This window comes from Pipistrellus kuhlii, unplaced genomic scaffold (genome assembly GCF_014108245.1).
Source record: "Pipistrellus kuhlii isolate mPipKuh1 unplaced genomic scaffold, mPipKuh1.p scaffold_m20_p_7, whole genome shotgun sequence".
Classification (NCBI taxonomy): Eukaryota; Metazoa; Chordata; class Mammalia; order Chiroptera; family Vespertilionidae; genus Pipistrellus; species Pipistrellus kuhlii.
Window position 1 is genome coordinate 47,511,621 of NW_023425573.1, and position 26,985 is coordinate 47,538,605.

The following is a 26,985-nucleotide window of genomic DNA, read 5'->3' on the forward strand; positions in this document are numbered from 1 at the left end:
AAAGAAAGAAAAAGAAATGGACTACAAACATACTTCTTATTGTTTCAGAAGTTAATTTGAACTCCCTCTAGTGGCAAAAGGTTTTTTGTTTTTTTTTCTTTTTTTCAAAGGGATTGCTTGAAATAATAACATGGCTGACATATACAACAACACGGTTTCAAAAATGACTTGCTCCTACTGACATCTGGGCTTTCTCCTGTGTGAGTTATGGTAGGATTCTCTCATCCCTTATGAGAATTGTTTGCCTTCCTAAGGAACACTGATCATATTGCATAAAAAAATGAGAAGACTTGCTGTTCATTTTTAAAGTCTAAGAACTGCTAACTGCTCCCATCCAGTCAAGCTCTTAAGTAAAAAGTATTGTATTTTGACAAGGAAAATATTCTGATCTCTGATCAAAAAGTAAATTCAATTTTAAGTTTTGTCTAAAGACAAAAATCTTTAGAAAGAGAGCAATAGGTAGATATAGAAATGTAAAGCTTAGAAAGTACTGATAGCCAAAAAAAAAAAAAAAAAAAGGAGGGGGGGGGGGAAGGTGCCAAAGCATTATGCTTTCCTCTTTAAATAAAAGTTTACATTTGGCTTCCCTTGGCCAGTGGGGAAACAATATTCATCATCACTATCATCCTCACTCTGGACAAAAGGAAGTACAATGTCAAAGGCTGGGAATAGAAAAACAGCTACTATGGACTTTGTACATGGAGTTTTCCTAGCCCCACCTCACCACAAGTAATAATGCTTATTAACCTCCTCTGTTATCTGTCCCTTTACAGACACATATATCCCGATTTTTTAAAAAAAGGAAAGACATCAGAAATTGCATTCTTACAAAATGCTATTTTCTCAGCTATTTGCTGAAGCTGATCCAAGTTTCTTGTACTGCAATGTCTTGTCTGGCATGCTGGGCCTCCTCCCTCTCTTCTTTCAGGGATAGAATGGCCAAGGATGGTGGTACGAATCCATAGATTTTTTTTTTTTTTTCCTTTTAAAGCTCAAGAAAGCAGAACCTAGGATTTTCAGAATAATTCCGACAGATTTTGTTTTGTTTAGGAATAAACTATGAAGTAGTAAGATTTCACGAAAACAACAAAGCCATCCAATGAAAAGTTAGGCTTTGTTTCTTTCCAATACCTCTTTTTAGTCCGACATGTATAACCAAGTATGTGTCTCCTGTGGTCTCAATTACATCCGGTGTTTTTAGCTGGCAGCATTTCCTCTGGTGAGGCCCTGCTTTATTGGCTAGGCTCTATTTCTGCGAATATAAAGAGAGAAAAGTTGTATTAGACAATGGAATTTAAGAAAAAAAATTGTTAGTATAACACTGATTTTTTTTTTTTGAACCAAAAAACAAGGCACTAAATTAGTTATAAACAGACTGGGGAGCTGGTTATTAAAATATAGAGGCTACAAAAGTACATGGAAAGTCTTACAGCCATCTTTTAACCACGCTGCATGTTTTCTTTTGAATATTTCTAAAAGCCTGTTTTAGCTAACTGAGACCAAAGATTCCTCTCCTGTTTAGTTGCTCAGATTTGAATAATGAAAGTGAATTTGCAACTCTTAAATGATGTTTTCTTTCATTTTTCAATCCAGTTCTCATAGAAATGTTTTTGGAACAGTGGTCTGTGCTAACAGCTGTATTCAATCTTGACTAAAAGTCACTTCCTGAAGAGAATGAAATTCAATTTAGCGTGCACATTTGCCTGGGACGTAACTCTGTAGGGCGAGTGTACTAAGTGATTATGAAACTGATATGGGCACCCTGCAGAGGTGGTTTCTTGTAAATAGCACCCAATAGAAACCACTAATTAGTGTCAGTATTTTCAACTGATGATTTAATAACCTAAAAACATGGCTTGTTCATACACACAACTGTCTTAATTTTTAAGAATTTTACTCTGTTATTTTGAGAATATGATTTCCTTTGGAATTATATTTATATGAAAGATTTATATGTAATCTATAGTACAAGTATCTATTATCTATGTATAAATACTCAAATATAGTTAAGTGGATAGATAGAGATATTCATAAATACATATTTATGTATATCAACATGTCCAATTCAAAATTTTTAAATTGTTATTCCTGAACTTTAGGCAAAATTTATTTTTGATTCAGTTTTATTCATTCACTTATTGTAGTGAGCCTAATCTATGAATATAAAAGGCTAATATACAAAGTGTCCGCTTGGGAGTTTGACCGCGAGATGAGGAGTTCAATCACTCGCTCTGATATGTGTTGATGACCAGGGGGCGGTGCGGAACATGGTGGAGAACCCGATTGGCCCAGATCGCCAGCCAGGCCTTGGAACCTTATCATACCAGGCCTCTAGTTTAAATATAATTTTTGTTCCTGGCTTCATAAGATAGTTGAATACACACACACACACACACACACACACACGTGTGTGTGTGTGTGTATGTGTGTGTGTATGTATATGTATATGTATATGTATATGTATATGTATATGTATATGTATATGTATATGTATATGTATACACACACACACATATACACTAGAGGCCCAGTGTAAGGGTGGGGTCTGGCTGGCCTAACCCATTGGGGGCCCATTGGATCTGACCGGCAGAGGGGAGGGGCCATAGGCGATTGGCCGGCTGGCCCCACCCCCAATAAGGGTGAGGGAATTGGGGGGGAGATGGGGGCCTGTGTAAGGCTGATTGGCTGCCACAGTGCATGTCATAGCCACCAATTATTCCAGTCCTTCTGGTTGTCCCACGATTCCCATTGCTGGGCTTTTAATATATAGGATATTTATAAAAGCCTAATATGCATATTGTCCCCTTGACCAGGAGTTCATCCGGGAGTTGGACCAGTGGGTGGGTTAATACTTCCCAGGCAAGATATTTTAATGTGTCTTTAACTGGTTTTGAAGTATGTGATGGTGCGTTATCATGAAGCAAAATTACTTTGCCGTGTCTTCTGGCCCATTTTATGATCAAAGTGTGGTTCAAATTGTTTATTTGTTGTAGGTAGCAATCAGTATTAATGGTTTCACCTGGTTTTAGAAGCTCATAATACACCACACCTTCCTGATCCCACCAAAGGCAGAACATTGTCTTCTTTCCAAAGTGATTTGGCCTTGCAGTTGATATTGATGGTTGACCTAGATCAACCCATGATTTCATGCATTTGGGATTCTCAAAATAAATCCACTTTGCATCACCAGTCACAATTCCATGCAAAAAAAGACTTTCTTTTTTGCCATTGAAGCAACATTTTACTGATGACTTTTCAGTTTTCCATTTGTCTTTCGTTCAATTGAGATGGCACCCATTTTCCTTCCTATAAAATCTTTCCCATTCCTTGTAAATCATCGGAAATTGTTTGCTGAGCAAGTTGTTTTTGACTTTGATATGCATCTTCACCCAATAATGCTTATAATTATTGGCCTTCAAACTTTTTCGGTTGACCTGGATGTTCTTTGTCTCTCACATTGAAATCGTCACTTTTAAAGTGTTTAAACCAGCGTTCACAGTATCTTGAGATGGATCATGTTCACTATAAGCTTCCTGACGTATACAGTAACTTTTGCTTCAAAATAATGAATTAAAACTTCCTGCATATGCTCTTTTTTTTGACATGACATTCATTTTTAAGCATAAAAATATCTATGATGTTAACACCTTCAGCAAATTTTACATATGAAGTTTTGAAGCCTGCAGTCAATACAGCAAAATAGCATGCATATCAAATCACATATATATATCAACATATGTGTAACTCTATCGAAAAAAATCCTCATTCTTAACTGGTAAAACTAATATTGTCTAAACAATCAATACAGAATTTTCAATCAAGGGTACAAAATTAAAATTGGAAAGTCTAACACATTAACCAGAATTAATAAACATACATAGAAATCTCAACCTTCTCAATCTGAGGAACCAAAACCATTTTCAGCATTTCTATGTAATAGAAAGAAAAGTAGGCTGATTTTCATTCCTTAAACAAATCACTAAGTTGCCTTGCAGACCCTTGTTTGTTCATAATGTCTTCAATGCATTGTTTTCCTCTGGACATGCTCTCCTTCCTCCAGTGAGATATTAATTAAAGAGAATCCACTGTGTCCCTGGGTTGTTTAGAGGTCACCAGGAATGAGGCAGTAGCACCAATCTGGATAGGAAGGGCTCATTCATAAATATAATACAACTCTTGAGACCACCTTACCAAATATCTTTAGGTTTCTAATAGCAGAAACGTGCCTCCTTTCATTTAAAACGTGGACACTTAAAACCAAAACAGAATCCCTAAGACTTAAACAGTGCCTCTTATTTATATACACTTTTTAGAAGAATTTGCAAAGAATAATATTACCTCATATATCAAACGATAGTCTATTTTAGAGACATTGAGGCATTGACATATATCAACATTAAAGATATTTTAAGTTTGATGCAGGAGAGTCTAATTTGTACCTTGGGATTTTTTTTGGAGGGGAGGAGGGCGGGGGGGGGAAGCCCATATCTTGTCATTCCTTCCAAAGAATTTGAGACAGGTCAGATTGTACATGAGAAACTTGTGGTTCTTTTTAGGTATATAAATATAAACTTTAATTGGGATGATAAGAAAGATGAATGTAGTACCTGCTGATCATTTCATGCAATTAGGGTGATTTTTGTTAATAATAAATGATTTGAAAGACATAATTTAGTAATTGTTTTAAATAAGCAGGTGGTGCAATAAAATTATTTTCCTCTTTCAAAGGCTTGATGTTGCCAAGTGCTAACTTCCAAGAGTAGTTTCTGGTACAACTGTGTTAGTATTTGTTTAGCAAGATGCTTTCGATTGCAAGTAATATTGACATATTACTCTTTGGTTAAGTAAAAAATGTATAAGGGCAGCAGAAACTCAGCTATGAGATCAGATTTCAGGGAGCACAGGAAGGTTGCCTTTCCAGGCCTCAGGATTGGCAGGAACCATAGTGGCCATGGGCCTCATGGAGACCAACTGGATGATTGTTCCCAGTTCAAGGCACAAATTCAAGATCTGTAATTTTTGAACTTCCCCCATTTCTGTCACCCAATTGCTCTTTGCTGAGCAGATTTCAGAGTCTGGCTACTTTGCTTTTTGCTATCTGCTGGTATCTCCATTCCTCCACTCCTGGAAGTCTCATAGTTGTTAAAAATCCCTGCCCTGTGAGTCACTATTACAAATGATGATTCCTTTCTCATTGTTTCATTTTCCTCCCAACTCCAGCTTAGTCACAGCCCCTCAGAGACCTCATGGCCGCCCTATCTATGCACAGCGCTCAGCAGTTTGACGACAGTACACTCCTTGTAAATATTGGTTGAATGAATAGATGAGGAACATTGTTAGAGAATTTTAAAAATAAGTTATCTTCTCTTTGAATCAAACTTTAAAAGAGCTAATAAGATATATATTAACTAAAAGACAGCTGTCTGGACTAGCCCATTAAAAGGTAAAACTGCCTTTAAATCCTCCCATTTCCTGCTGCCCCATTTAAGCAGCTATAGGTACTATTAGGGATGAAGATAATTTAACTTGAGGTGCCAAGAAATGAAGTAGTCATTCTGTTAACCATGTTGTACCCAGGAACCCAGATTAAGATCTTTAATATGGATCTGAAGACTGCTCTTTTTTTTTTTTTTTTTTGCTGTCATATCTTAATTATATATCTGTGAATAGATTATCAATTTCTGATTATCTTTTCAAAAAAAATTTTTTTAAATTTTATTTTAGAGAGGAAGGGAGAGGTAGAGAGAGATAGAAAAGTCAATGATGAGAGAGAATCATTGATTGGCTGCCTCCTGCATGCCCTCCAATAGGGATTGAGTCCACAACCCTACATATACCCTGACTGGGAATTGAACCATTACATTCTGGTTCATAGGTGGATGCTCCACCACTGAGCCATGCTGGCTGGGCCAGTTTCTGATTATCTTAAGACAACAATTCCTTCTATGTTCATTTTTAAAGTTCCCTACTGCTCATCTTTAGCTTTTGGATTTTTGGTTGCTCAAGGCATAAAATAAACACTAGGAAAGATTTCTCAATTCTTCATTCCTTGCCTAGCTTTTTTGTATGTGTGAGTGTTTGTTTGTTTTTAACACAAAAGAGATGTTTTAAAGTTCATTCTATAAATTTTTTCCTAGATTCTGCCATGTCAATAATAGTTAATGAATATACTAGAAGCTCAGTGCACGAATTTGTGCATGGGTGGGGTCCGGTTGGCTCACCCCGTTAGGAGCCAAATCAGGGCCAGGCCAGCTGAGAGGAGGGGCTGTGGGTGGTTGGCTTATGGGCCCCACCCCTGATTGGGGTTGGGGGGCCAATTAGGGGTGGGACTGGCCATGGGGAGGGGCCATGAGTGGTTGGCCAGACAGCCCTGTTCCTGATGGGGTGGAGGCCCCGTATGAGGTGGAGTCAGACAGAGGAAAGAGCTGCAGGAGGTTGATCAGCCAGTCCCACCCGCTATTAGGGTGTGGGAGTGGTTAGGGGTGGAGTTGGCCAGAGGGTGGGGCTATATGCCTATCAGGGTGATGGGGGCCTATAGGGGGCAGGGCTTGCTGGGAGGAGGAGCTGTGGGCCTATCAGGGTGGTGAAGGATCATAGGGCAAGCAGGCTTGGGGGAGGGTCTGCGAGAGGTTGGCTGACCAGCCTTGCCCCCTGTTGGTGTTGGATTGCAATCAGGTCCATGAAGGGTTGCAAACCTATCATGATCGGACAGGCTGATGGGGGTGAGGCTGGCAAGGAGGGGGGGTGGCTATGGGAGGTTGTCCTGGCCCTACACACAGGAGGTACGCTGTCCAGAGTGGGCATCATAGTGATCGATTGTTATGGTTGTTATAGCATTACAGTCACTGTTTTTTTTTATATATATAGATGGTAAACATAATTAAAACCAAATGTGCATTATTATTTTCTTTAAAAATTTTTTTAACTAAAAATTGGGTTGAAAAAGAACCTGAAAAGCAGTTTAAAGTCAGTTGCAGAGTTTTCCCTCCTGAAGCATGAATATCCAGTATTCATTTTCCTTTTACAGCATGACTGTCCCCAGTTAATGGGCTTTTGTTCCTTTTATTCCAACTGCACTTTGGAAATCATCAGCATTCCCAAATGCATTAGAGAGTATTTTCCCTCATTAGAGAAAAAGTGGTTCTCAGATTCTGAGTACCGTCTGTGAGAAAACAAAACAAAATAGTAAGAATGCTACATGAGCATGAGGATAATTTTCTTTTAGGTTTTATGAAAATTGCAAATTTTTTCTTAGTCTCCTAGGTCAATACATTTGAAATAAATTTTTGCTTATAGAGTTGAGACTGTACGCCCAGAAGTGAGCTAGAACTCTAGCTCTTACCAGGCTTAGATTCCACAGAAACACACAGGTAAGTGTAAGCAAAGTACACGTCAAGTTGCCATAGTAGGCAAAATATACATTTCACTGGTGGCATTAGGGAGAGAAGGAGGGAGGGAGGAAGAGAGAGCAGTGAATGCTAGCCAGGGGAAGTGGAGGCTCAAGGAAGTTTGATCCATGAGTGTGGATCCCGACAGAGAAAAGCCAAGATTGATTCTGTAGATGTGTGGACTTCTTTGTTCTGGGTGATGACATCATGCAAATAATGTCAAATGATGTCTGCAATGGTATTTGACAGTGAGGAGTGAGATTGAGAGTTTGAGGAGAAAAATAAAAGGTTTGGAATTAATTCTAGGTGGGATGGGGTAGGGAGCCCCTTGGAAATGAGTAAAACGAATGCTAGGCTTAAGTAATTTTATGTGAAGCCAACAAGCATTGTTATGATTTGCAGTTGTCAACAACTCAGGAGGAGGAATAAAAAAAAACACCTGGTGGTTAAGAGTGCTCATCTGAGCCCTGGCCGGTGTGCCTCAGTTGGGCATGATTCTGTGCACCAAAAGGTTGTTCTTTGAATTCAAGGTCAAGGCTCATGCCAGGATGTTGGGCTTGATCCCCAGTAGGGGGCATGCAAGAAGCAGCCAATCAATACATTGATGAAGTTTCCTCCTTACAGACTTTCCAACTAAGTCCATTGCTTCCCTACACTTTCTCTCCCTTTTCCTCCCCCTCTCTCTAAAAAAATAATCAGTTTTTAAAAAGCCCCTTTTCTTCTCTTTTTAAAGTGCTCATCTGAAAGAATGAAAGGAATATGGGTACTGGCCTGATTTGGGGTTTTAAATTGGTTGGAAATAAGTGAAATGTGTGGAGGTGTTGTCTTGGTGACTGTGGTAACCTGACAGAACTGAGGAGTAGCCTTACAAAGAGAATGAAGGGATGCTGAAATTTCCACATTGCAATGGGAAGAATAATGGTAGTATGAAGATTAATGAGACAATGCCTGTAAAATACTTATCACAATACCTATTACACACTCAGCTGTTATTTAATACTATTATTACTAACTAGGGACCAGTGCACGAATTCGTGCACCTTGAAAAGAACTGTGGGCTGCGAGGCAGGGGTGGGCACAGGGGCAGGTCTTGACCCATCCTCTGTGCCCCCATCCAGCCCTTCCCACTGTGGCCCCCATCCCTTGTCTGCCAGCAGCCCCGTTCCCACTGCCACCACTCTCACTTGCTGACAGCACTGCCCCGACTTGTACCTGATGACAGCATGGAGCGATGGGGGCTGGTGCCAGCAGCAGGTGCAAGCGGCTGCTGCTGCCCTGATCATCCCTCAGAAGCAGGAGGAGGTGGAGAAGCCCTGAGAGGTGATCTGGGTTGGCAGCCACCGCTACCACCCACTGACGCTGAGCAATTGTGGCTGGCTCCAGGCGCCAGCAGTGGGTACAAGCAGTAGCTGCTGCCCTGATCACCCCTCAGGAGCAGGGAGAGGTGGAGAAGCCCTGAGGTATGACCAGGGCCAGCAGCCACTGCTACCACCCGCTGATGGAGCTGAGCAATTGGGGCCAGTGCTGGGTGCCGGCAGTGGGTGTGAGCAGGGTTGGTGCCAGCAGCAAGTGCAAGTGCCTGGTGGAACTAAGGGACAAGGGAGCAAAGAATTTTCAGTAACTACCAGAGGCTCACCCTAATGATAGCAACTGGGGCCCTGCCTTGGTCTGGCTCCCCTGCTCACCTGCTCTACCATCCCACTGCGGCCGACGCCCGCCATGTTCCATGCATGTTCCCTGGTGGTCAGTGCATGTCATAAGAACTGGTTGTTTGGTTTGGTTGTTTATCAGTTCGGTCTATTTGCATATTAGCCTTTTATTATATAGGATAATAAGAGTGCAGAAGAGATCGAAAGATGGGAATTTCAGGACTTGATGGTGTGCAATGATGTTAGTCATTGAAGCAAAGTGGATATGCTGGTTTTCTTGAAGTGGAGTTTAAGGACCTGTAAGGTTGGGGTTTTAGATCAAATTATATTACTTAGGAAAAACTCTTAGCCATGTGCTAAATTATGTGAAGAAATTTGCTTAATAAATTGTAATTTATAATTTGTTATTTAATTAACACCTCAAAATCAAACATTTGTTTTACTTTTAGGAAGTAATATCTATTTGAATAGGATTTGCATGAATTTCAAAGATATTGTTGATTTACTTGTTCATTCATTCATCCATTCACTTGAATCAATATTTGGATGCCTAATGTGTACCAGGCTCTGAGGTAGGGACTTGGGTTCTGTTAGTGGTTTGATGTGTTAATATTGTCTATAAAATAGTTTTCCATGTGGAATCAGTTACAATATTATTTTATAGCAAAAGAAAACATAACAGCTATAAATGAAATTCATATATAACGTTCAAGTTTCTGTTTGCCAACCCATGGTTGTTTTAATAAATTGACCAGTTTGTTTCACTTTTTCATATCAGCTTTATCTTCACACCAGCAGTGAGTTGACTAAAAGGGAAGTTACATAAGGAAGAAGGTGTAAATGCAAGGGAACTAGTCGTTCCTGAACACATAAGAAGTAGCAGGTACTGCTAATAGTCACTGCTTCAAGTGAGAACCATTGCTTTCTACAATGAGGTCATCTTACCTGCTAAGTTACTGCTTTTGATTCACTTTATAGTTTCATATCAGATTTAAGGATTGTAATAGCCAGTTTAGACATTTGTCTTTTTACCTGATATATCTGATTGACATAAAAATTACTTTTCCTGTCTGAAGCCTTAGGACGACTGAGAACTGGCACTCCAGTGCCTGCCAAAAGATGGAAATCTGTAAGACTCGTAGGCTGGAATTGGTGCTATGTGTCAGAGCGACTATGGTGACTGATCTTTTGAGTGTATGTCCATATATATGTATTGTGTGACTGAAACTCACTAAAAAAATAACAGTCTAGGATGAATGTTATCAAATTATGCTTGCAACGGACAACTTTAAAGCAGCAGAATCAAGAAGTGTGGAGTGAAGTCTGATAAATATCTACAGATTTCTATTCATCTCCCTTTAACCTCTCTTATTATCTGAATTCATTGTATATCTGAAGCACTGTGGGTGTAACCTGATGTGATTGTATGAGGGAGGGTGGATGCGGAGGAAAGCAGCGGCCCAACTTGTTCCTTTGCAAGGGGTGCCTTGCAGACTAGTGAGCTGAGGGTCAAGTTCTCATTCTAACTGAAAGAGACTGTGCCCACTAGTTGTAAGACACTGTCAGATCTCCTTGGAAAAATTGAGTGTGTGAGGCATTTACTTGTAACCACTTAGTAGCTCTTTGTTCTTTAGGAGGTTAAAAAACGATTGCTTGAAAAAAAAATATTTCTCAAGCGGAGGCTATGAGTAAGGAAAACATGTGGGTGTGTTTGCACGCATGTTTCATGCACCTGTATACCATGCTGCACAGATTGTAAGACATGCCTGTTTTTCATTTCAACATAGCTGAGATTAGGCTGCATCTTCTTATGATTTATGATGCCGTATAATTGCTGTTGTCCATTTTTTCAAATGTTAATATCTCAGTAATTGTCCTGTATCTTATAATCAGTAGCATCTTTGAGTGCATGGCATACAGTTCATATCCAAATATTTATAGAAGTTTGATTTCAGAAAGATGAATAGGACGATTTCCTTTTCCCTAAAAAGTAAAGCAAGAAGATTTATTCCAACAGTAATAGTTGAGGTTAAAGAAACCATTCGGTCATGGAATCCCATTTCCTTAATAAGTTGCATACAGATACAAAATGCAACATTCATTACAGCTCAAGTGATATAAAGATTAGGATTCAAATTCACTATGTTTAATATAATTTGTAATGTATACTTTCTAAAATTTGATGACTCCACAGCTTACATTCAGCTCTTTCTAGCTTCAGATAAAATCATTGCTTTGAAAAAAGGGTGAAGATTATCATTTTTGCCATTTGTTGTATGTGTGTGAATATGAAAACTAGCTTCCCTCATCCATTCATGCCTCCAACAAAACTACTGTGTAGAACAATAGGTTAAATAACTCATTAGGGATTTAAAGGCGGTTTAAGTAATCTTTATAAGCTTATTAAGCCTCAAAATAAGACTCCACCCTGATTTTTATGGGTGCGGCAGTATAGAAGCACCCTTCAATTACAGAAGACGCATTCTATTGTCCTGGGGTAGAAGAACTGTGATGATAGGTTCCTATTTGGAGGCTGTTTAACAGAGAACTTTCTAGGGATATGGGTAAATATGGATAGATGGCATGGATTTATTATTGGTCACAGTGTCCATGGAGAGACAGTGGCATTCATTCCATTATTGTAATAATCCTTGACCTACGACAAGTTGTTAACTTACCCGAGGCTATCTCACCAGTTCTAAAAAAATGAAGAATGCCTGCCCTCCTTCCTTCTCTGAGACTTAAATGAGATCATGTATACAAAGCCTTTTGTACATTTTAACATTTTAGACATTCATCCTGCTTCGATGCATTAATATACATACACATATAAAATATTTAAAACACATATGTTTTCTTAATAGGTCTCTCGCTCATATATATTTTCTGAAAAATAGCTTCAGAAGTTATCTACTTCTTCCTCTTGGCACCTTTTCCAACTGTAAACAGTTTAACAGGATTTTAATGCTTAATAATCCTTTGGTTGAAACATCCACACACTTGTGATTGGGAAAGGAAGGAGGGCGATTTTGGGAGGATCTGTGTAATATGTTGTCAGCATTCTGGGAGTGTTCTCTATAGTTTGGAATTAGGAATTGCTGATGTCATGATCAGTCATATTGTCAGGACAACATCAGAATTTCCTCATTCGCCTTCTCTTCACTCGGGGAGTATCAGTTTGCCACAGGTCTGTCATCAGTTGGCCCCATGTGTTAAGTTTATGAAATAACCCAGAACTAGTCATTCTTAAAGACACCTAGGGTTGGGAATTTTTGTAAGCTCCTTATGTAGCCCATTTCAGAACCCTTGACTAAATATTCTCATGTTGAAAAGTTTGCCTCTATACATATTCAACTGAATAGAAATGCATTTCTGATTCTATATTTTTATATTTTAACTTCGATATTATAATTCAGTGGAGAAGGAAAAGCTTTTAAGCACCCCATTTAAAGGATATTATTATTGTATTACCCTCCTCTTTAGGTGGAATAGACATAATTTAATGGTAAGTCTGACAACTGAAGAGAAAGGGAACCACCTTCTTCTTTGTCTTCTCGTTCTCCTTCTCCTTCGCATTCAAACCTAATCTGTGCTTAAGGATGCAGGTTTTGGATAGACCATGCTTATGTCCCCCAGACATTTAGGGATAACTTTTCGTCATTCTTAACTTTTATGATAGTTTTATCTGTCTCAGGTACAGTTATTCACCCTGTATTGTCGAAGTAATCATTCCAGTATTTATTTTTACTACTCTTGGCAAGGAGATAGTCATTATATGTTTGAATTTTGCTTCTTATGTTTAGATTTTTTGTTGTTGTTTTTGTTCTAATTTTCCACAAATTCCATTGCTTTCCTAAGTACTGTCTTTCTCTTCCCAGGTCATATAACAAGAGGTAGATGTGATTAGCTATTTCCACAACACATCAGCCCCTTCCTTCCTCATCTCAGTTCTTATTCTTTACCATAGTTTGCTCACACCCAGTAGACGATTTTGTTATTCACGTCTCTTTAGGTAAGCTGCACTTTCAAAAATCACCTAATATCTTTTTCTACACTCTGTAAATTTTTACTGTGATTCATGGAAAACTTGTTGAATTATCATTATGTAATCTGAAAGCCAGCACTTATTTTCTTATAGGCTTGCTATAGATATGGAGAATAACAGCTCCAATGCCATATCTGCACATAGAGTCTAGAGAATTGAGGCACCCATCCCTGGTTGACTCTCCTTTATTCTCTTATAGAATTTGATCTACAGATACAAATTCAGTGTTATATAAACCAAACCAAAACATCTTGAATTTTTAATTCATATAGCCTCGCCTCCAATTCTTTTTGTTTTATTTTTTAAAGTATATTTTTATTGATTTTAGAGAGGAAGGGAGAGGGAGAAAGAGAAAGAAACATCAGTGATGAGAGAGAATCATTGATCAGTTGCTTCCTGCATGCCTCACATGGGGGATCGAGCCCACAACCCTGGCATGTGCCCTTGACCAGAATCGAACCCCAGACCCTTCAGTCCATAGGCCAACGCTCTATTTATTGAGCAAAATTGGCCAGGGCTGTTTTACTTTTTTAAAGAATAAAAACCCATGCGCCTGTTTTTATACAAAAACAGAAAAATATTGTAAATAGAATTTACAGAGTCCCCTTCTGCCAGGAATTTGAGAAAGCATTGAGTTTTATTAACTGTTCTGCAGGAGTAAAATTTACAAGCAGATTATACCCCCCAAAATTGGATTGTAAATTATTTGCTTCAAATTTGGAAGATGTTTTGCCATAGGAAGAAATGTCCTAAATGGTGATTAGGATTTTAATTGACCTATAAGCATCTATGGGTTAAATAATGAAGCTGATTGCTAATATGGTTTCCCATTATTTTTGAGGGAAAATATGTTTTCAGTTCCAGTTCAAGATTCAGGAAATACCTTTCACCTATCACCATCCTGGCTTCTAGAAGATTGTCTTTCTGCCTCTCTCCCAACTCCATCCCACCAATGATTCCAGAAAATAAAACTGGTTGCAAGAGAGAGGTTACACCTTAACAACAATCAATTAAATGAGATTAGGAGCTAATTTGGGCCAGAATATATATCTGTACTATTATTATACATCCTTATATTGGATAATTTGCCTTCATATTCAGCTGAATAGAAATTCTATATAAGTCCATATCCTTAAGTGACTTGCCCAAGGTCAGATAGATTGTAATGCACACCTAGCGTTGCGCTCTTAAGTTTTCCCCTGTGGATGGAGTTTGGACTTGATCTATGAGTAATATTAATGATAACTATTATTAGAATTATTAGAGGGAGGGGACTTTGGAGTTAGAGAAACCCGAGTTCAAATTTCATAAATATGTATTAGATTTATGTGGCTTTAGGAAAATTACTTAAACCTCTGAGTCTCAGTTTTCTCTTCAGTAAAATGAGATAGCCATTCTTTTCTCTCTTTATTGTGTGTGTGTGAGGGGGGAGGGGTGCTGAGAAAGTGCCTGGAATATAGTGGGGAGGAGGGGGGGAGAGAGAGAGAGAGAGAGAGAGAGAGAGAGAGAGAGAGAGAGAGAGAGAGAGAGAGGGAGGTTAATAAATGAGAGCTATTATGTATTAGTTCTTGCAGAGAAGCACAGTAGGGTGAAGCCCATATCTTCTTTTTTGTTCATCAGGGTCGATTTAGGAATTAACAGAATATTGCTTCTGGTAAAAGTCATCAGTATATGTCTATGTTATGTTTTCTATATACCTTCTAGGATTATAGCTGCAGAGCTATAGTTTTATTATAGTGGTTTCATTTTACACGTGTCTAGGGAGCCTTTGAGTCTAGAATAAGAATCATAAATTTAAAAAAAAAGAAAATAGTAAATAACAAAATATTTCTGCTACTTTAGAAATAGAGTACTTTATCAACTCTGTTTTGTACTGGGAAAGAACAGAAATTTAAAACATCTCCTTTCTCTTTCTTCTCTTTTTCCTCTCTTTTCTCCCCTCTTCTCTCTCTGTCTTTGTCTCTGTCTCTGTCTCTGTCTCTGTCTTTCTATCTCTCTCTGATCCAGAGGCCTTGTGAGTAATAGAGGCACTAAATGTAAATGGTTTTTTAGTGTGAACTGCTTACACTAATACTATGTGATTATGTTTTATTCATTAAAGATTGTAACTTGAAATAATGTTGGATGAATTTTCCTCTTAATTCCTTTCTGTTTTAATGTGACCCAGATAAATAAAAATAAAAAGTGCCTGGAATGTAGTAGCAATGACAGAAGGATAGAGCCTGCTGAAGGTGTGTTCTTTTGTGGCAGAGGCGTGCCATTCTTCTCTTATTGGGCATCTTCTCTGCCTCCATGTGTTGTTTCTTCTTTCCAGGCTTAGCGTTCCCGTCATACTTTCTTTGTAATTTCATTCAAAGGCTCCTCTCTTCCATGGGGCTCAGTAATGTGTGTGTTGGAATTGGGGGAGGGGAGCCGTCTAACCTTTTCACTTTTCATCATCTGCTTCATTCTGGGAGTGTATCAGTTAGCCATGACTTCAGCAGTGGCCACCCCACATCTACCTTCTCTCTCCTCCCAGCCCTCTCTCTCTGGGTCTGTTTTTCAGGTTGTCTGCACAGTGCTTCTTCCTGAATCTCCCTCAGACAAAATATTTATACAGCTGAGCTTCCCACGCCCGTTACATATCCTGTATTGATCTCACCCTCCTGTGGGCTCCGTAGCACATAATTGTCTAGACCACTTGGCTGGCACTTATCACTTAATGTCTGCATTATTAGTGTACAGCAACTCAGGTGCCACGGGAGTTACAAGTACTCACGGGACATTAGAGCATTGTTTATAAGGCTTTTTTGAGGCACAGCATTACAGAATTGAAGGAGCACAGGACAGCTGCCTTTTAACCCTATCTCCGTCTAGATTTTAATGCTTTCCACTTACTATAGCTCTGTGGGGTAGGTCAGTCAGTCTTCACTTCACTTCCTTTCATCTGTAAATGGAGCCTAATAACCTTTCCAACCTTACAGAGTTGTGAAAGTGGAATGAGATATGAAAGGTTTATAAATTTTCAAATTGTTTCTATGAAGCAAGTGTCTCCTACATTCAGATTCTCAAATTCCAGTTATACAAACCCTTGCAAGTCGCAGGTCTCATCTCTACCTGATTGCAGGCTTCCACAGGTGCTGATGGCTCCAGCCTTATTGTCCTCATTCGTCTACCCCTGCACATCCATACAGGTATGGCCCTCGTCCAACACGTAACTTCATTAAAGGAAATGGGCCAAACACAAATACAGAAGAAAAATTCAGTGCACATGGGCTACTGAAACAGTCTACCAGATCTCTCTTTTTAAAAACAAACAAACAGACAAAACGCTTAAAGTTAGTTCGGTGGTATAACGGCCTTCAAAAGCATTTCCACTTGGTTGTTCAACAGTTATGGGAAAGATGGCCTCCCCCTATCCAAATTTTCTCTTTTTTGCTTTTGTCAGTTCCAGCTACACCCTTGCTTCTGCTCTTTGATAGTCAGCCAGACTTACTGAGCATCAGTTATTTACACAGTACTCCCACTGAAACCTACCAACCACCGCAGAAAAACCTGGAAAAACAATAACAGCTGCCAGTTATATTGAGTTTAGCACTTTTGTTGATGTATTGTGTATATACTTATGACAATCTGTGAGGAGTCTGGGGCTCAGAGAGGTTAACTAACTTGCCCAAAGCCACATGGCCAGTAAGTGGGAGGCTGAAATACGGAGCTAGATCTGTTTGGCTGTTTTAATTTTGTTCCTTGGATGGCAGAATCTAGATTCACTGAAATTATCTGAAGAAAGGGGGAGAAGGGGGGTGGCTAAGTATACACATGGAGGGGCTGTTGTCAGTCTCAAGAGCCAAAGCAGCACAAGGGACTCTGGCTCCCTCCATCACCTAATGGCCAGGAGCTCGCCGCTCCTGGCATCTTTTGACTCTCTGCTTGCTGCCAGTCAGCTTCCTGTTTACTCATAGTTTCTGCTTCCTCATAACCTTGGCTTGCATATGCTTTTGGCTTTTGTGACCTCAACTCTATCCCCGGCACTTTGCCGTTCTGCCCCTTTCCCAACTGTTTTAGCTCTTGGAGTTTTCCGAATCAGATTCCCAGGGTGAGAATCTGATAGGCTCTGCTCATTTTTTTCAGTCTCAGACATGTCATAGGTCACTGGCTTGTCTGTGGCTCGGCTGCCCTTGGGTCATATTCCCACCACTCAGTCCATCAGCTGAGTTGGGGGGGCAGGGTGATATAGGACCACCGGCAGCAGAGTCTCAGCTTCCTGTTCAGGAGGATGAGCGTGTGTGAGACAGATTCCAAAACCCCAGTTCTTACCATAATTTGCAGTTTCTCTGGAATGTTTCCTAACATGGTTTGTCTTAAAACTGACTTGTTTTCAAAGCTTAATAAACTTTTCCAGATGAATCTTACCGGGACACATCCCTGAAATTACTTACAACTATGCACTTGTGGATTATCTATAACTGATAATATAGACACACGTGGTTTCATGTTTCTCTTAATGTTGGAATTATCTGAACTTTTGTTACTTCAATTACGTATATAATGGTTGAGGGTGGAAAACCTGCCTTCCCCTTTCCTTGTGATACTTTGCTTAGTTAAGAGTGTGGCACCTATGTAAGTTGGAAGCTTTTGAACCCTGGCTGGTAGACATTGTGGGGTTTTTTGTTTGTTTGTTTGTGTTTTTGGTAACACATGCTTGTATTCTTCCTATTATGTCATTCACCATTATAGAATACTACATTTTGTTGATAGATACCTTTTTTAAAAAAAAATCTTAAAATTAGTGCCCTTTATTTATTTAATATTCTTGGTATATTTTATTAACTAGTATTATAATTCTTTTCATATTTTAAATTAAAATTAATCACTTGAAGTTTTGTCTTATGTTCTAAAGCTATTGGAGGGTATCAAGTCAAGCCTTAGCACCCTAGTACAGTATCCAAAGTACCATGACATTAGAGCACAGCGGTAGAAAAATTACTCTACGCTGTTCTTTTGTGGTTTACCTTGTGGTTTCCTAAGAGACCAGTAATGACAACTGAATTTGTCCGTGGAATTTCCCCCAAAGATGACAGGTCTGAATTGTGGGGATCTTGGGCATTGAGTTCTCAGAAGTTGAACACTTCTACCTAAAACCTTATATTTTATACTTTTGGTTGATAATGTGCCATAAAGGGTCCTAGTGAGAGGAGACAGCAAAGGGACAGCCAAAACAACTCTAAATGCCTGGAGTAGCCCTAGCCGGTTTGGCTCAGAGGATAGAATAGAAGCCTGCGGACTGAAAGGTCCCTGGTTCGATTCCAGTCAAGGGCTCATGCCCGAGTTGTGGGTATGATCCCCATTGTAGGGCATGCAGAAGGCAGCCAATAAATTTTCTCTCATCATTGATATTTCTTTCTCTTCCTCTCTGAAATCAATAAAAATATATTTTTTAAAATGCATGAAGTATTAGGAAATAGTTGTTGCTTATATATATATGGATTAGCTGTACTGTATTTATTAAAGCACTTTAAAGGATAAATACATTTCTGTGAATTTTACCAAGTTCTTTCTTGACCATTGTGTGCCTAGGACTGTGCCCAGAAAAAGCCTTTTTTCTTTCCTCTTCTCTTATCTTTTCTTTCTTCCTTTCTTTCTGTCTTTCTTTCTCTTTCTTTTCGCACTGTTTCCTTTTCTTATGAAAGAATTGGGAATTATATGCATAACTTATGTATAGAGTTGTTTTTTATTAGGTGAGACCTGCTACTTCTCATTACTTTTGAGGGAGATATGAGGAGCAACTGGGAGTGTGCAGGCTACCTTGAATGGCCACACCTTTGCTGGACGACTCGGGTTCCATAGGGACTTTGAATTTTTTCTTTTTTCTTTTTTTCATTCTGGCAGCCAGAAGTCCAGTGCCTTTACTTCTCAGTCAAGTTAGGATTTTTCATTATCAGGGCAGATGGCCCTTTCCAGGAAGGTGTTAGAGACCAGATTCAAGAAAGAACTCTGAAACTCACCGAGGCGACATTTCCCTGTGACACATTGGGAAGGGCCAACTTGACTGTCAAGTCTGTCCTCGTGGCCTGTCCAGAGAGGGCGGGCTCTGCCTGGGGGACTTGTGTTAGAGGCCTTCTTCATGCAGGCTCTAGGCGTCACACTAAGGCAAAGGGGACCCAGAGAAGTGGCTCTGGAGCCACCTGAGATGATTTCAGCTGGGAAACAAAGGAAACTACCTCCTTTTGTCCTTTTTTTTTTTTTTCCCCCTCTTTCTTTCTTCAGTTTCTGTGTCGCTTCTGATAATTAACACGTACGATTATACCGTTTCAGTCTTCCGGAAAGGCTTACCAAAACCGATGGCCTTCAATGATTTTCATCCTTTGTTATTGTCATCTTGAAGGTAACTTGTAAACGCCAGCGTAGAAACGAAGTACGGAACATTAACTGGCGTATTTGCGCCAAGGGCTTGGGGAGTGGAGACCCGTTTTCGCTGCTAACATTTGAGTGTGTGAACTGGGGGAGACGGGATCTGCAGAGGATTGAGGGAGAGTTGGTTGGTTCCTTGAAGGAGCTATTGCCCGCGCGAGTGGACGGCGGGAGGATGATAGTTTGGGAGGATGCAAGACGAGAGAGGAGACTTGGGACCAGTTCGCTCCCAGCCCAGGTGTCAGAGTGATCCCCGAAGCGATGCCCTTACAAGGGACTTCGAGCCAGGGTGCAGGGCTGCCTCCTCGGGTGCTCAGGCGAAAAGATGAAGGGGGAAAAGGAAACGAAGAGGGGGGGGGGGGAGTAAAGAAGGGGGTGGCTACTCCAAGGAATGTGCGGCATGCGGGGAGACAGACCCAACCATTGCACCGGAGCGGGGGCGCCGGCGGCTCCCCGGCCCCGGCCCCCAGCCCAGGAGGCAGCACGGGCCCGGCCGGCGGCGGGGAGGGAGGCGCGGGCGGCCTGGGCGCGGCGCGGGGCGGTGCGCGGCCGCCTCCCCGCCCCCGGCCGGCGCGCGGGGCGGTGGTTGAGGCCGCGGGAGGTGGGGACGCGGCGGCGCTGCTCCTCCGCTGCCGCCCGGAGAGTCCCCGGCGGCGCCCCAGCTCCGCGCGCCAACTCCCGTCCATGGCCCGCAGGGCGGCGGCCGCCCGCGCCGTCCGAGCCTCCACTCCCGCCGCCGCCTCCGCGCCGCACTTCTAGGCGAGTCGGGAGGTGCCGGGCGGAGAAGCCGGCGCCGCCGAGCTGCAGCCCCCGCCGGCCGCCGCCGCGCGGCGAGAGGGAGTTCCCAGAGCGGCCGGCCCCCTGGCTGCGCCCTCCCCCGCCCGGCCCCGCCGCCCCGCGCCCGCGCCCGCCGCGATGATCTTCCCCGGCGGCGGCGGCCACCCCGGGGGCAGCAGCCACTGCAGGACGCCCCACCGCAAGCAGGTGAGGCGGCGGGAGGCGCACAAAGGCGGCGGCGCCCGCCGGACGCGGCTCCCCCGCTCGGAGGGACCGGGCTGGGCGGTGACCTTGCTGCCGCCGGAGGAGGCGGCGGGCGGGGACGGCTCGGGCCGGTGACCTTAGCCGGGGAGATGCCCTCGCCCCCGCCGCCGGCCGGGGAGGAGGGACGCGGGGGAAGGGGAAGGGGCAGGGGCCGAGGAGGAGAGGGGAGGGAGGCGGGAGCCGGGCGCGCCGGGCCGGGGGGCTGCGCCCAGCTCTGCAACAAGTTTGGCTTTTTTTTTTTTTTTTTCTCCCGGAAACCTTTGTGTGTGTAGGAGAGTATGAGGATAAGCCGTAACGTGGGTTTGCAACAATCCTCACTTGAAACCTCAAAGAAGCTGCTCCGATTCGGAGGAAACCCGGAAGACCCGTGTGTGTGTGTGTGTGTGTGTGTGTGTGTGTGTGTGTGTGTGTTCGCGCGCGCCCCCCTCCCTAGTCTATTTAAAAAGGAAACAGGAACTTCTACTGTCACTTTCTCAAGGTTTTCAGTTTTCAGAAGCACAGGGAAATCCTGTGACATCTAGTCGCAGAGAGATACTTGGATAAGCCTGAGTCATACACACGCCTTTTCTTATTTCAATGCAGTTTCATGCATTTTTTAACAGATTGAACTCCAAAGGCACTTTAGTGGTTGGATCAGAATCCCCTCCCTGCTGGGAAAAGGGAGTGGGGCTGGGAGCTTAGAGCTACAGCCTTTTGTGTGTGTTTTTTTTTTGTTTTGTTTTGTTTTTTATCTTAGTTTTTTAAAAAAGAAGGGTACTGAAACCATGTTGTGATATATCTCACGGAGCCTTTCAGCACCAGCAATAACAAAACCTACCTCTTAAAGTATGTAAAAAATGTGCAGGTCTGCATAGAAAAGGTTAAACTGATTTAGAGGTCAGTGGCAAGATGCTTGTGGAGGAAACAAAAAAAAAGATGATTGCAGGTATTTTTCTTCCAGAATAAATATCTTGTCTACATCCTTAGCCACTGAGACAAATCAATTAAGTTATTACCTCAATAATGATACAAGCAAACTGCATCTTCCCATGCAGACCAGGGCTCTGTTAAGATCATGACAGATGACAGTGATGCCTGGTGGCTTTTCTTGAAGGTGTTCACCGGGTTGTTGATCATATTTAGTTCTTTTTATTCTCATGGTCGTTTTTTGGGAGGGGAGGGGAGAGGTTATGTTCCAGCATAAGTATTGTATATCTGAAATTAGGGCTCATGCTGTCAAAAAGTATTGTTTTCTGCTTTTAGGTTCTTTTACTTGCTGTTTTTCCCTTAAAAAGAAGTTAACATCCCCTGCTCTGTATGTCCCTGCTCTCCAAGTCAGTGGAACTTTTACCTGGCTTTTACCCTAAAAAGAAAGAAAGAAAAAAAGAAAGAAAAAAGATCGGTATTATGACCTAGCTGAAGTTTATGCTAAAATTGTCAAGATTCAGAAACAGGCATCTCTAAACTTCATGTGGCCTCATTTAAAATAAATGCCCTCGGGTCCAGCACACTCACCTCAACTTCATAAATGAAGTCAATTTACTGTAAATAGTCTTACCCCGAACCCTCCTCCCTCACCCACCTCCCTCTCCTTGAAAAGACTGGCTAATTATGTCAAGGCCTTGTGTGTTCTTTTATTTGTTGTCCAAACCCGGTGGGGTGTTGGCTCTGAAATGGGGAGAAAGCTCGGAGGGTGAGGCGTTTGGCTGTGAGGGGCTGGAGGTTTTGTGTGCGGAGGGGGACAGCCCGCTGGCCTGGAGCACGCTGATAAGATGCTCTTCTTTTCATGGAGCTCTCCTTAGCCTCTGAGACTAAAAGGGCTGACTGAATCAGAAAAACAAACAGACTTCCTTTTTCTATAGGCAGAGAAAGAAGTGAATGTGTAGGCATTATACAGACACAAGACCCCGGGTACCAGCGGTATTTGACTCAAAGGTTTCTTTTGTTGGTGCGGAGCCATTCACTGGGAAAGCACACTTCCAGCATGGGGACCTGGTTACCAGGAGTGACTTTGTGCTCGCTCCCGGCTTAGTCTGAGTGGGAAGGCTAATGAGCGCCTTTTCAAAGGTTTTGTGATGTGCAGCTTGCATCTTTTGATTCATGCTGGTGTGTTCATTTTGGTGAAAGAATAGGTAACTTTTAGGTGTGTAATTCAGTTGCATTTTAATCCAGAAAAAAATACATCGTCAGCCGTCAGAGCTGATTACAGATAAGTAACCTGAGGGAAAAAGTTGAATGTGAGGAATACTTAAAAAATACTTAAAACGTTCTGGTTCAGAATCGCACTTGAATCATATGTGTGTGTGTGTGTGTGTGTGTGTACGCACACCCTAGTATATATGTGATAGTAGTCATTAACTATCATTGAGCACTCACTTTCCTGCCTGCTGGTTACCATGTTAAGTACTTTGGGTGGGTTAACCCACTTAATTATCAGTCCTATGAGGCAGGTAATAATAGTATTTCCCTTTTACAGTTTAGAAAACTAAGGCATTGTTAAGTAACTTCCCAGTCTGTGCAGTCCAAAGTACTGAGCCAGGATTGGGACCCTGGCAGTCCAGCTCTGAAAACCACCACCCTGTGTGTAGCTGCCTGCTTTCGGGCACACCTCCATAGAAACCCAGGCAGAGCCCAGATGGGCTGCCCATCGCCCTTCTAAGTCTCCGAAGTCCTGGTGAGGGATCCCTCCCCCCTCTTTTCTGGCAAGGGCGGAGGCTGTGAGGTTGGAGGTGAAGGATGATGTCAATGAATGCTGATATGGTTAGTGGGTTTATTTGTGATATTTAGAAGCAGCAGTGAAGCCAGAATATGCTGCTACTGAGTGATTGTACAATTTCTTCCTAAAGCTTGGTATTTTCCACATATAGGAGTCAACCAGTTTCAGGTACAGTAGTGGTGGGCGGTGCTCATCCCCTTCCTGCCCAGGTAGTGTATCCAGGGCATCCAGGAGCACTGCTCTTTGGCCTCATCCAGGATAAACAGGATTTTCCTGCATCACAGGCCCTGGCGCACATTAGAAATACACCTGGTCATCTCAGGTCATCGTGAGAAAGCTTTGGAGAGGAGTGATAACCCAGACAAGGATTGTTGGTTCAGGTCTTCGTGGAGAAATGTCCTAATTTTTGTTGACTGTGACTTTCAGGTATATGATATTCCTTAAGCAAATCCAGTCTGATTATATGAAAACAGCACCCCCGCAGCCCAAACAGAATCATTTGCCAGGACTTTCGTAGTTGTGAAACTATTTTCATGTGTTTCCAAAGGAAAAGTGCTGGAAAGCCTTTAAATATAGAAAATGAATTTCCATTAAAATTATTTATTAGTTATGTCTCTCTTCATGTTTCCCTACTTCCATTTTGACACTGCTTTTTTTGAGGTAGTTGACTCAGTTTATGTCACACTAGAGGCCCAGTTCACGAATTTGTGCACAAGTGGGGTCCCTCAGCCTAGCTGGCAACCGGGGTCAACTGGGGCCGGCTGACTGGGAGGAAGGGACTTCAGAAGGTTGGCGGACCACAGGAGGTTGGCTGTAGGAGTGCACTGACCACCAGCTCCTGCATTGAGTACCTGCCCCTGGTGGTCAGTGCATGTCATAGTGACCGGTCATTCGGTCATTCAGTCATTGGGTCGCTTAGGCTTTTATTTATTTATTTATTTATTTATTTATAGATAGATAGATAGATAGATAGAGCTATATAGATACACACACACACACACACACACACACACACTTTGGTATTTATAATAAATCATGGCACACAGTGTCATAGCCAATGAAACTTACCCAAGGCATGATTATTGCTAAATCAAGACAAATAATGGCATGTCATAAGCCCTTTTTATGCTAAGTAATGTGTTCTGGTGGCTTACCATGGTTTGGGGTAGAGGAGTGAATGTAAGAATTTTCATGGATGTGTATATTTTTCTTGTGTGCTTGTTCAATGTTGCTGCCTTTTGACAAGTGAAGTTCTTATCTCCCAGTTTAAGTAGATTTACATAGTTTGCTGCTTTCTGGAAGATTAACTGGGTGTAGCTGCACAGGAAGAATTCAAGTGATTCAGTTAAGAGGATGACATACAAAGCTGTTGATTAATCCTCTCAAGCAGTTTCTGTTCACAGTGATTTATGTGTAGTATATTGGGTTTGTTACAGTTTAAAGATTAAAGTTGGGCATAGAAATATTTAAGTGGACACTCTCTGAGCTAGTCCCAGTTTGTTGTTTTTTAAAAGAAGGTAAACATACTCAAACCACAGAGATTGGAGGTTTGGTGGAAATGAGCAGAAAATTAAATTGGTATGCATAACTAAGGTCCTGTTTTTGTATTAGGCTATCTCCATGTGTTTGTGATTCAGTTTATGAGCTCATGTAACTCTGTTTTAAATATGTATCCACAGCCATTTGAAAGGTCCTGGATTCTCCAGCGGTGATAATCCAGGTTTTCTGCCAGGCACCCCTTTTGGCATCTGACTGCATTTCGCTTCAGGTTTTGATCACAGTTTCTTGGTTTTGTTCTTTCCTTCGTTTTAGAGACTGCTGTCCACTGGGCTCGCCATGTACTGTAATACTTTTCAGGCCCTTTCTTGGTAGTGGGGGAAGTCTGTCTGGTCCAAGTTTCTGAGACTGTATTTCCAAAGCACTTGGCCAATAAATATTTAAAGACACATACAATATCCCCTCGCAATCTCAGTTGTATTTAATCTTAACAACATCCGCATAGAGTAGAGAAGGGTGAGGAATTTCTGAGTCAGTGAATTTAAGTGGCTTGGTTGATGAAAGCGAGGTCTCTGGAGCGAAGGGCTGTGTCGGCTACCGGGAAAAAGAGAAGGAAGCTCAGTCCGGAACAGCTGTGGCCCCACTCACCGCATTTCCCTTGACTTGGCCTCCCAAAGACATGTGACACACAGAGCATCCCGATTTCAGCTTTGGGAATCGTGGCTCTGTAATGTATTAATGTTTTGTTTGTTTCATAAAGGCCCTTACTTGAGGGTTGTCAGATAACATACAGGAAGCCAATTTCAATTGAATTTCAGATTAACAATGTTTTAGTGTTAATGCCACAAATATCAAATATTATGCGGTGATTATATATATATATATATATATATATATATATATATATATATATATTTTCCAGCAACCCTATGTCTGGGGAACTTACTTTACTTTTTAAAAGTAGTTATAAAAATCATAATTATCGCCCAGCCGGTGTGCCTCAGTGGTCGAGTGTCAAGCTGTGCACTGTATTTATGCACTGGAGGTCAGGGTTTGATTCCCAGTCAGGGCACGTGCCTGGATTTCTGGCTCTATTTTCAATGGGGGACATGCAGGAGGCAGCTGATCAGTGATTCTCTCTCATCACTGATGTTTCTATCTCTCCCTCTCTCTTCCTCTCTGAAATCAATAAAAATATTTTTAAAAATTTTTTGGGGAAAAAAAAAAGAAAATCATAATTATCACCCTTTTCATTTCTACTTTTTCCACTTAAAAGTTTGCCCCTTCGCATATTCCTTGTGCCCTGCTAAAAATTTCACATTTTAACTTTGTAAACTATCACTCGATCTAATTGAAAGATCCTGGCTTAAGTTCTGGCTCTGCCACTTGTATGCTCTCACTGGGCCTGGCTAAGCCTCTGCTTCTGTTAAGTAAAGATAATAGTGCCCGCTCCACAGGGTTGCTGTTGTTAATCCTTCTGGGGTGTTATTATTATTAATGTCCCCACAGAGCAGGCAGCAGCGGGTGGTCCTGGGAGGCTCCCTGTGTTCCTGGGAGACCTTGACAACTAGAAAGTGGGTCAGCCTCCGAAAGGATAAAGACCTGGAACTTGAAAACAAGAGTCTCAACCACATTTGAATCAAAAGGAATATAACAGTGAATCCCACTATATTTTAAAACAGCAGCTCCCGTGTTAATGTCTTAACAGAGTGTGCCGTCTCCTTGAAGTAAAAAACACACCCTACGTTATTCTTTATCTTATGCCCACCCATGACTGGAGAAGGATAAAAAAAAAAAAGCATTGCTCACCCTTATTGATGAAAAATGCTATCTTTTCATTTGCTTAAAAATTTAATTATTAGTGTATGCACAATGACTTCCTGAATTCTTTTCTTTGTCTTGTTAGTATATTTGGTTTCCAAAGAATGCCCTATTTGCATTACTCAGAAAAATAAACATTCCTTTTGATCCTTGGATATCTGTAGGTATTTGTTTTAAACTTGCATCTGTAAAGAAATGCTTTGTTTAATACATTCTAAAGACTCTGTAAATTTTTAGTATACCTTGAGGAAGGAAGCAAGCTTTTCCTGGAGTTAGGACAAGGTGAAAAATTAAATGGAACAAACTGAATTCTGCATTAAAATAATGAATCAGTGCAGCTCTGTTATTTAACATTTATTGGATGGCAGCAGTAACGTTTATTGAATGGTGTTATACAGGTTGGTATCCTAACTTTATTCATTTAAACAAACATATGGAGTTTCAGAGCAGTTAATATAA

General features: G+C 41.4%; 1 protein-coding gene across 12 annotated transcripts in view; it reads left to right on the plus strand.

The window, feature by feature from the left end:
* RBMS1 (RNA binding motif single stranded interacting protein 1) overlaps nucleotides 1-26,985 on the plus strand; it is a 217,308-nt gene that overhangs the window by 61,826 nt on the left and 128,497 nt on the right. Inside the window, exon 1 of one of the 12 annotated variants that reach the window (XM_045575375.1) lies at nucleotides 20,244-20,456. The exons of 10 other annotated variants lie outside the window; for them this stretch is intronic. In XM_045575375.1, coding sequence (XP_045431331.1) covers nucleotides 20,388-20,456 — 69 coding nt within the window. In that variant the 5' untranslated portion in view covers nucleotides 20,244-20,387. Of the gene's footprint in view, nucleotides 1-20,243; nucleotides 20,457-26,985 lie in introns of those variants that run through there. One more of the 12 variants, XM_045575374.1, reaches the window with a different exon arrangement.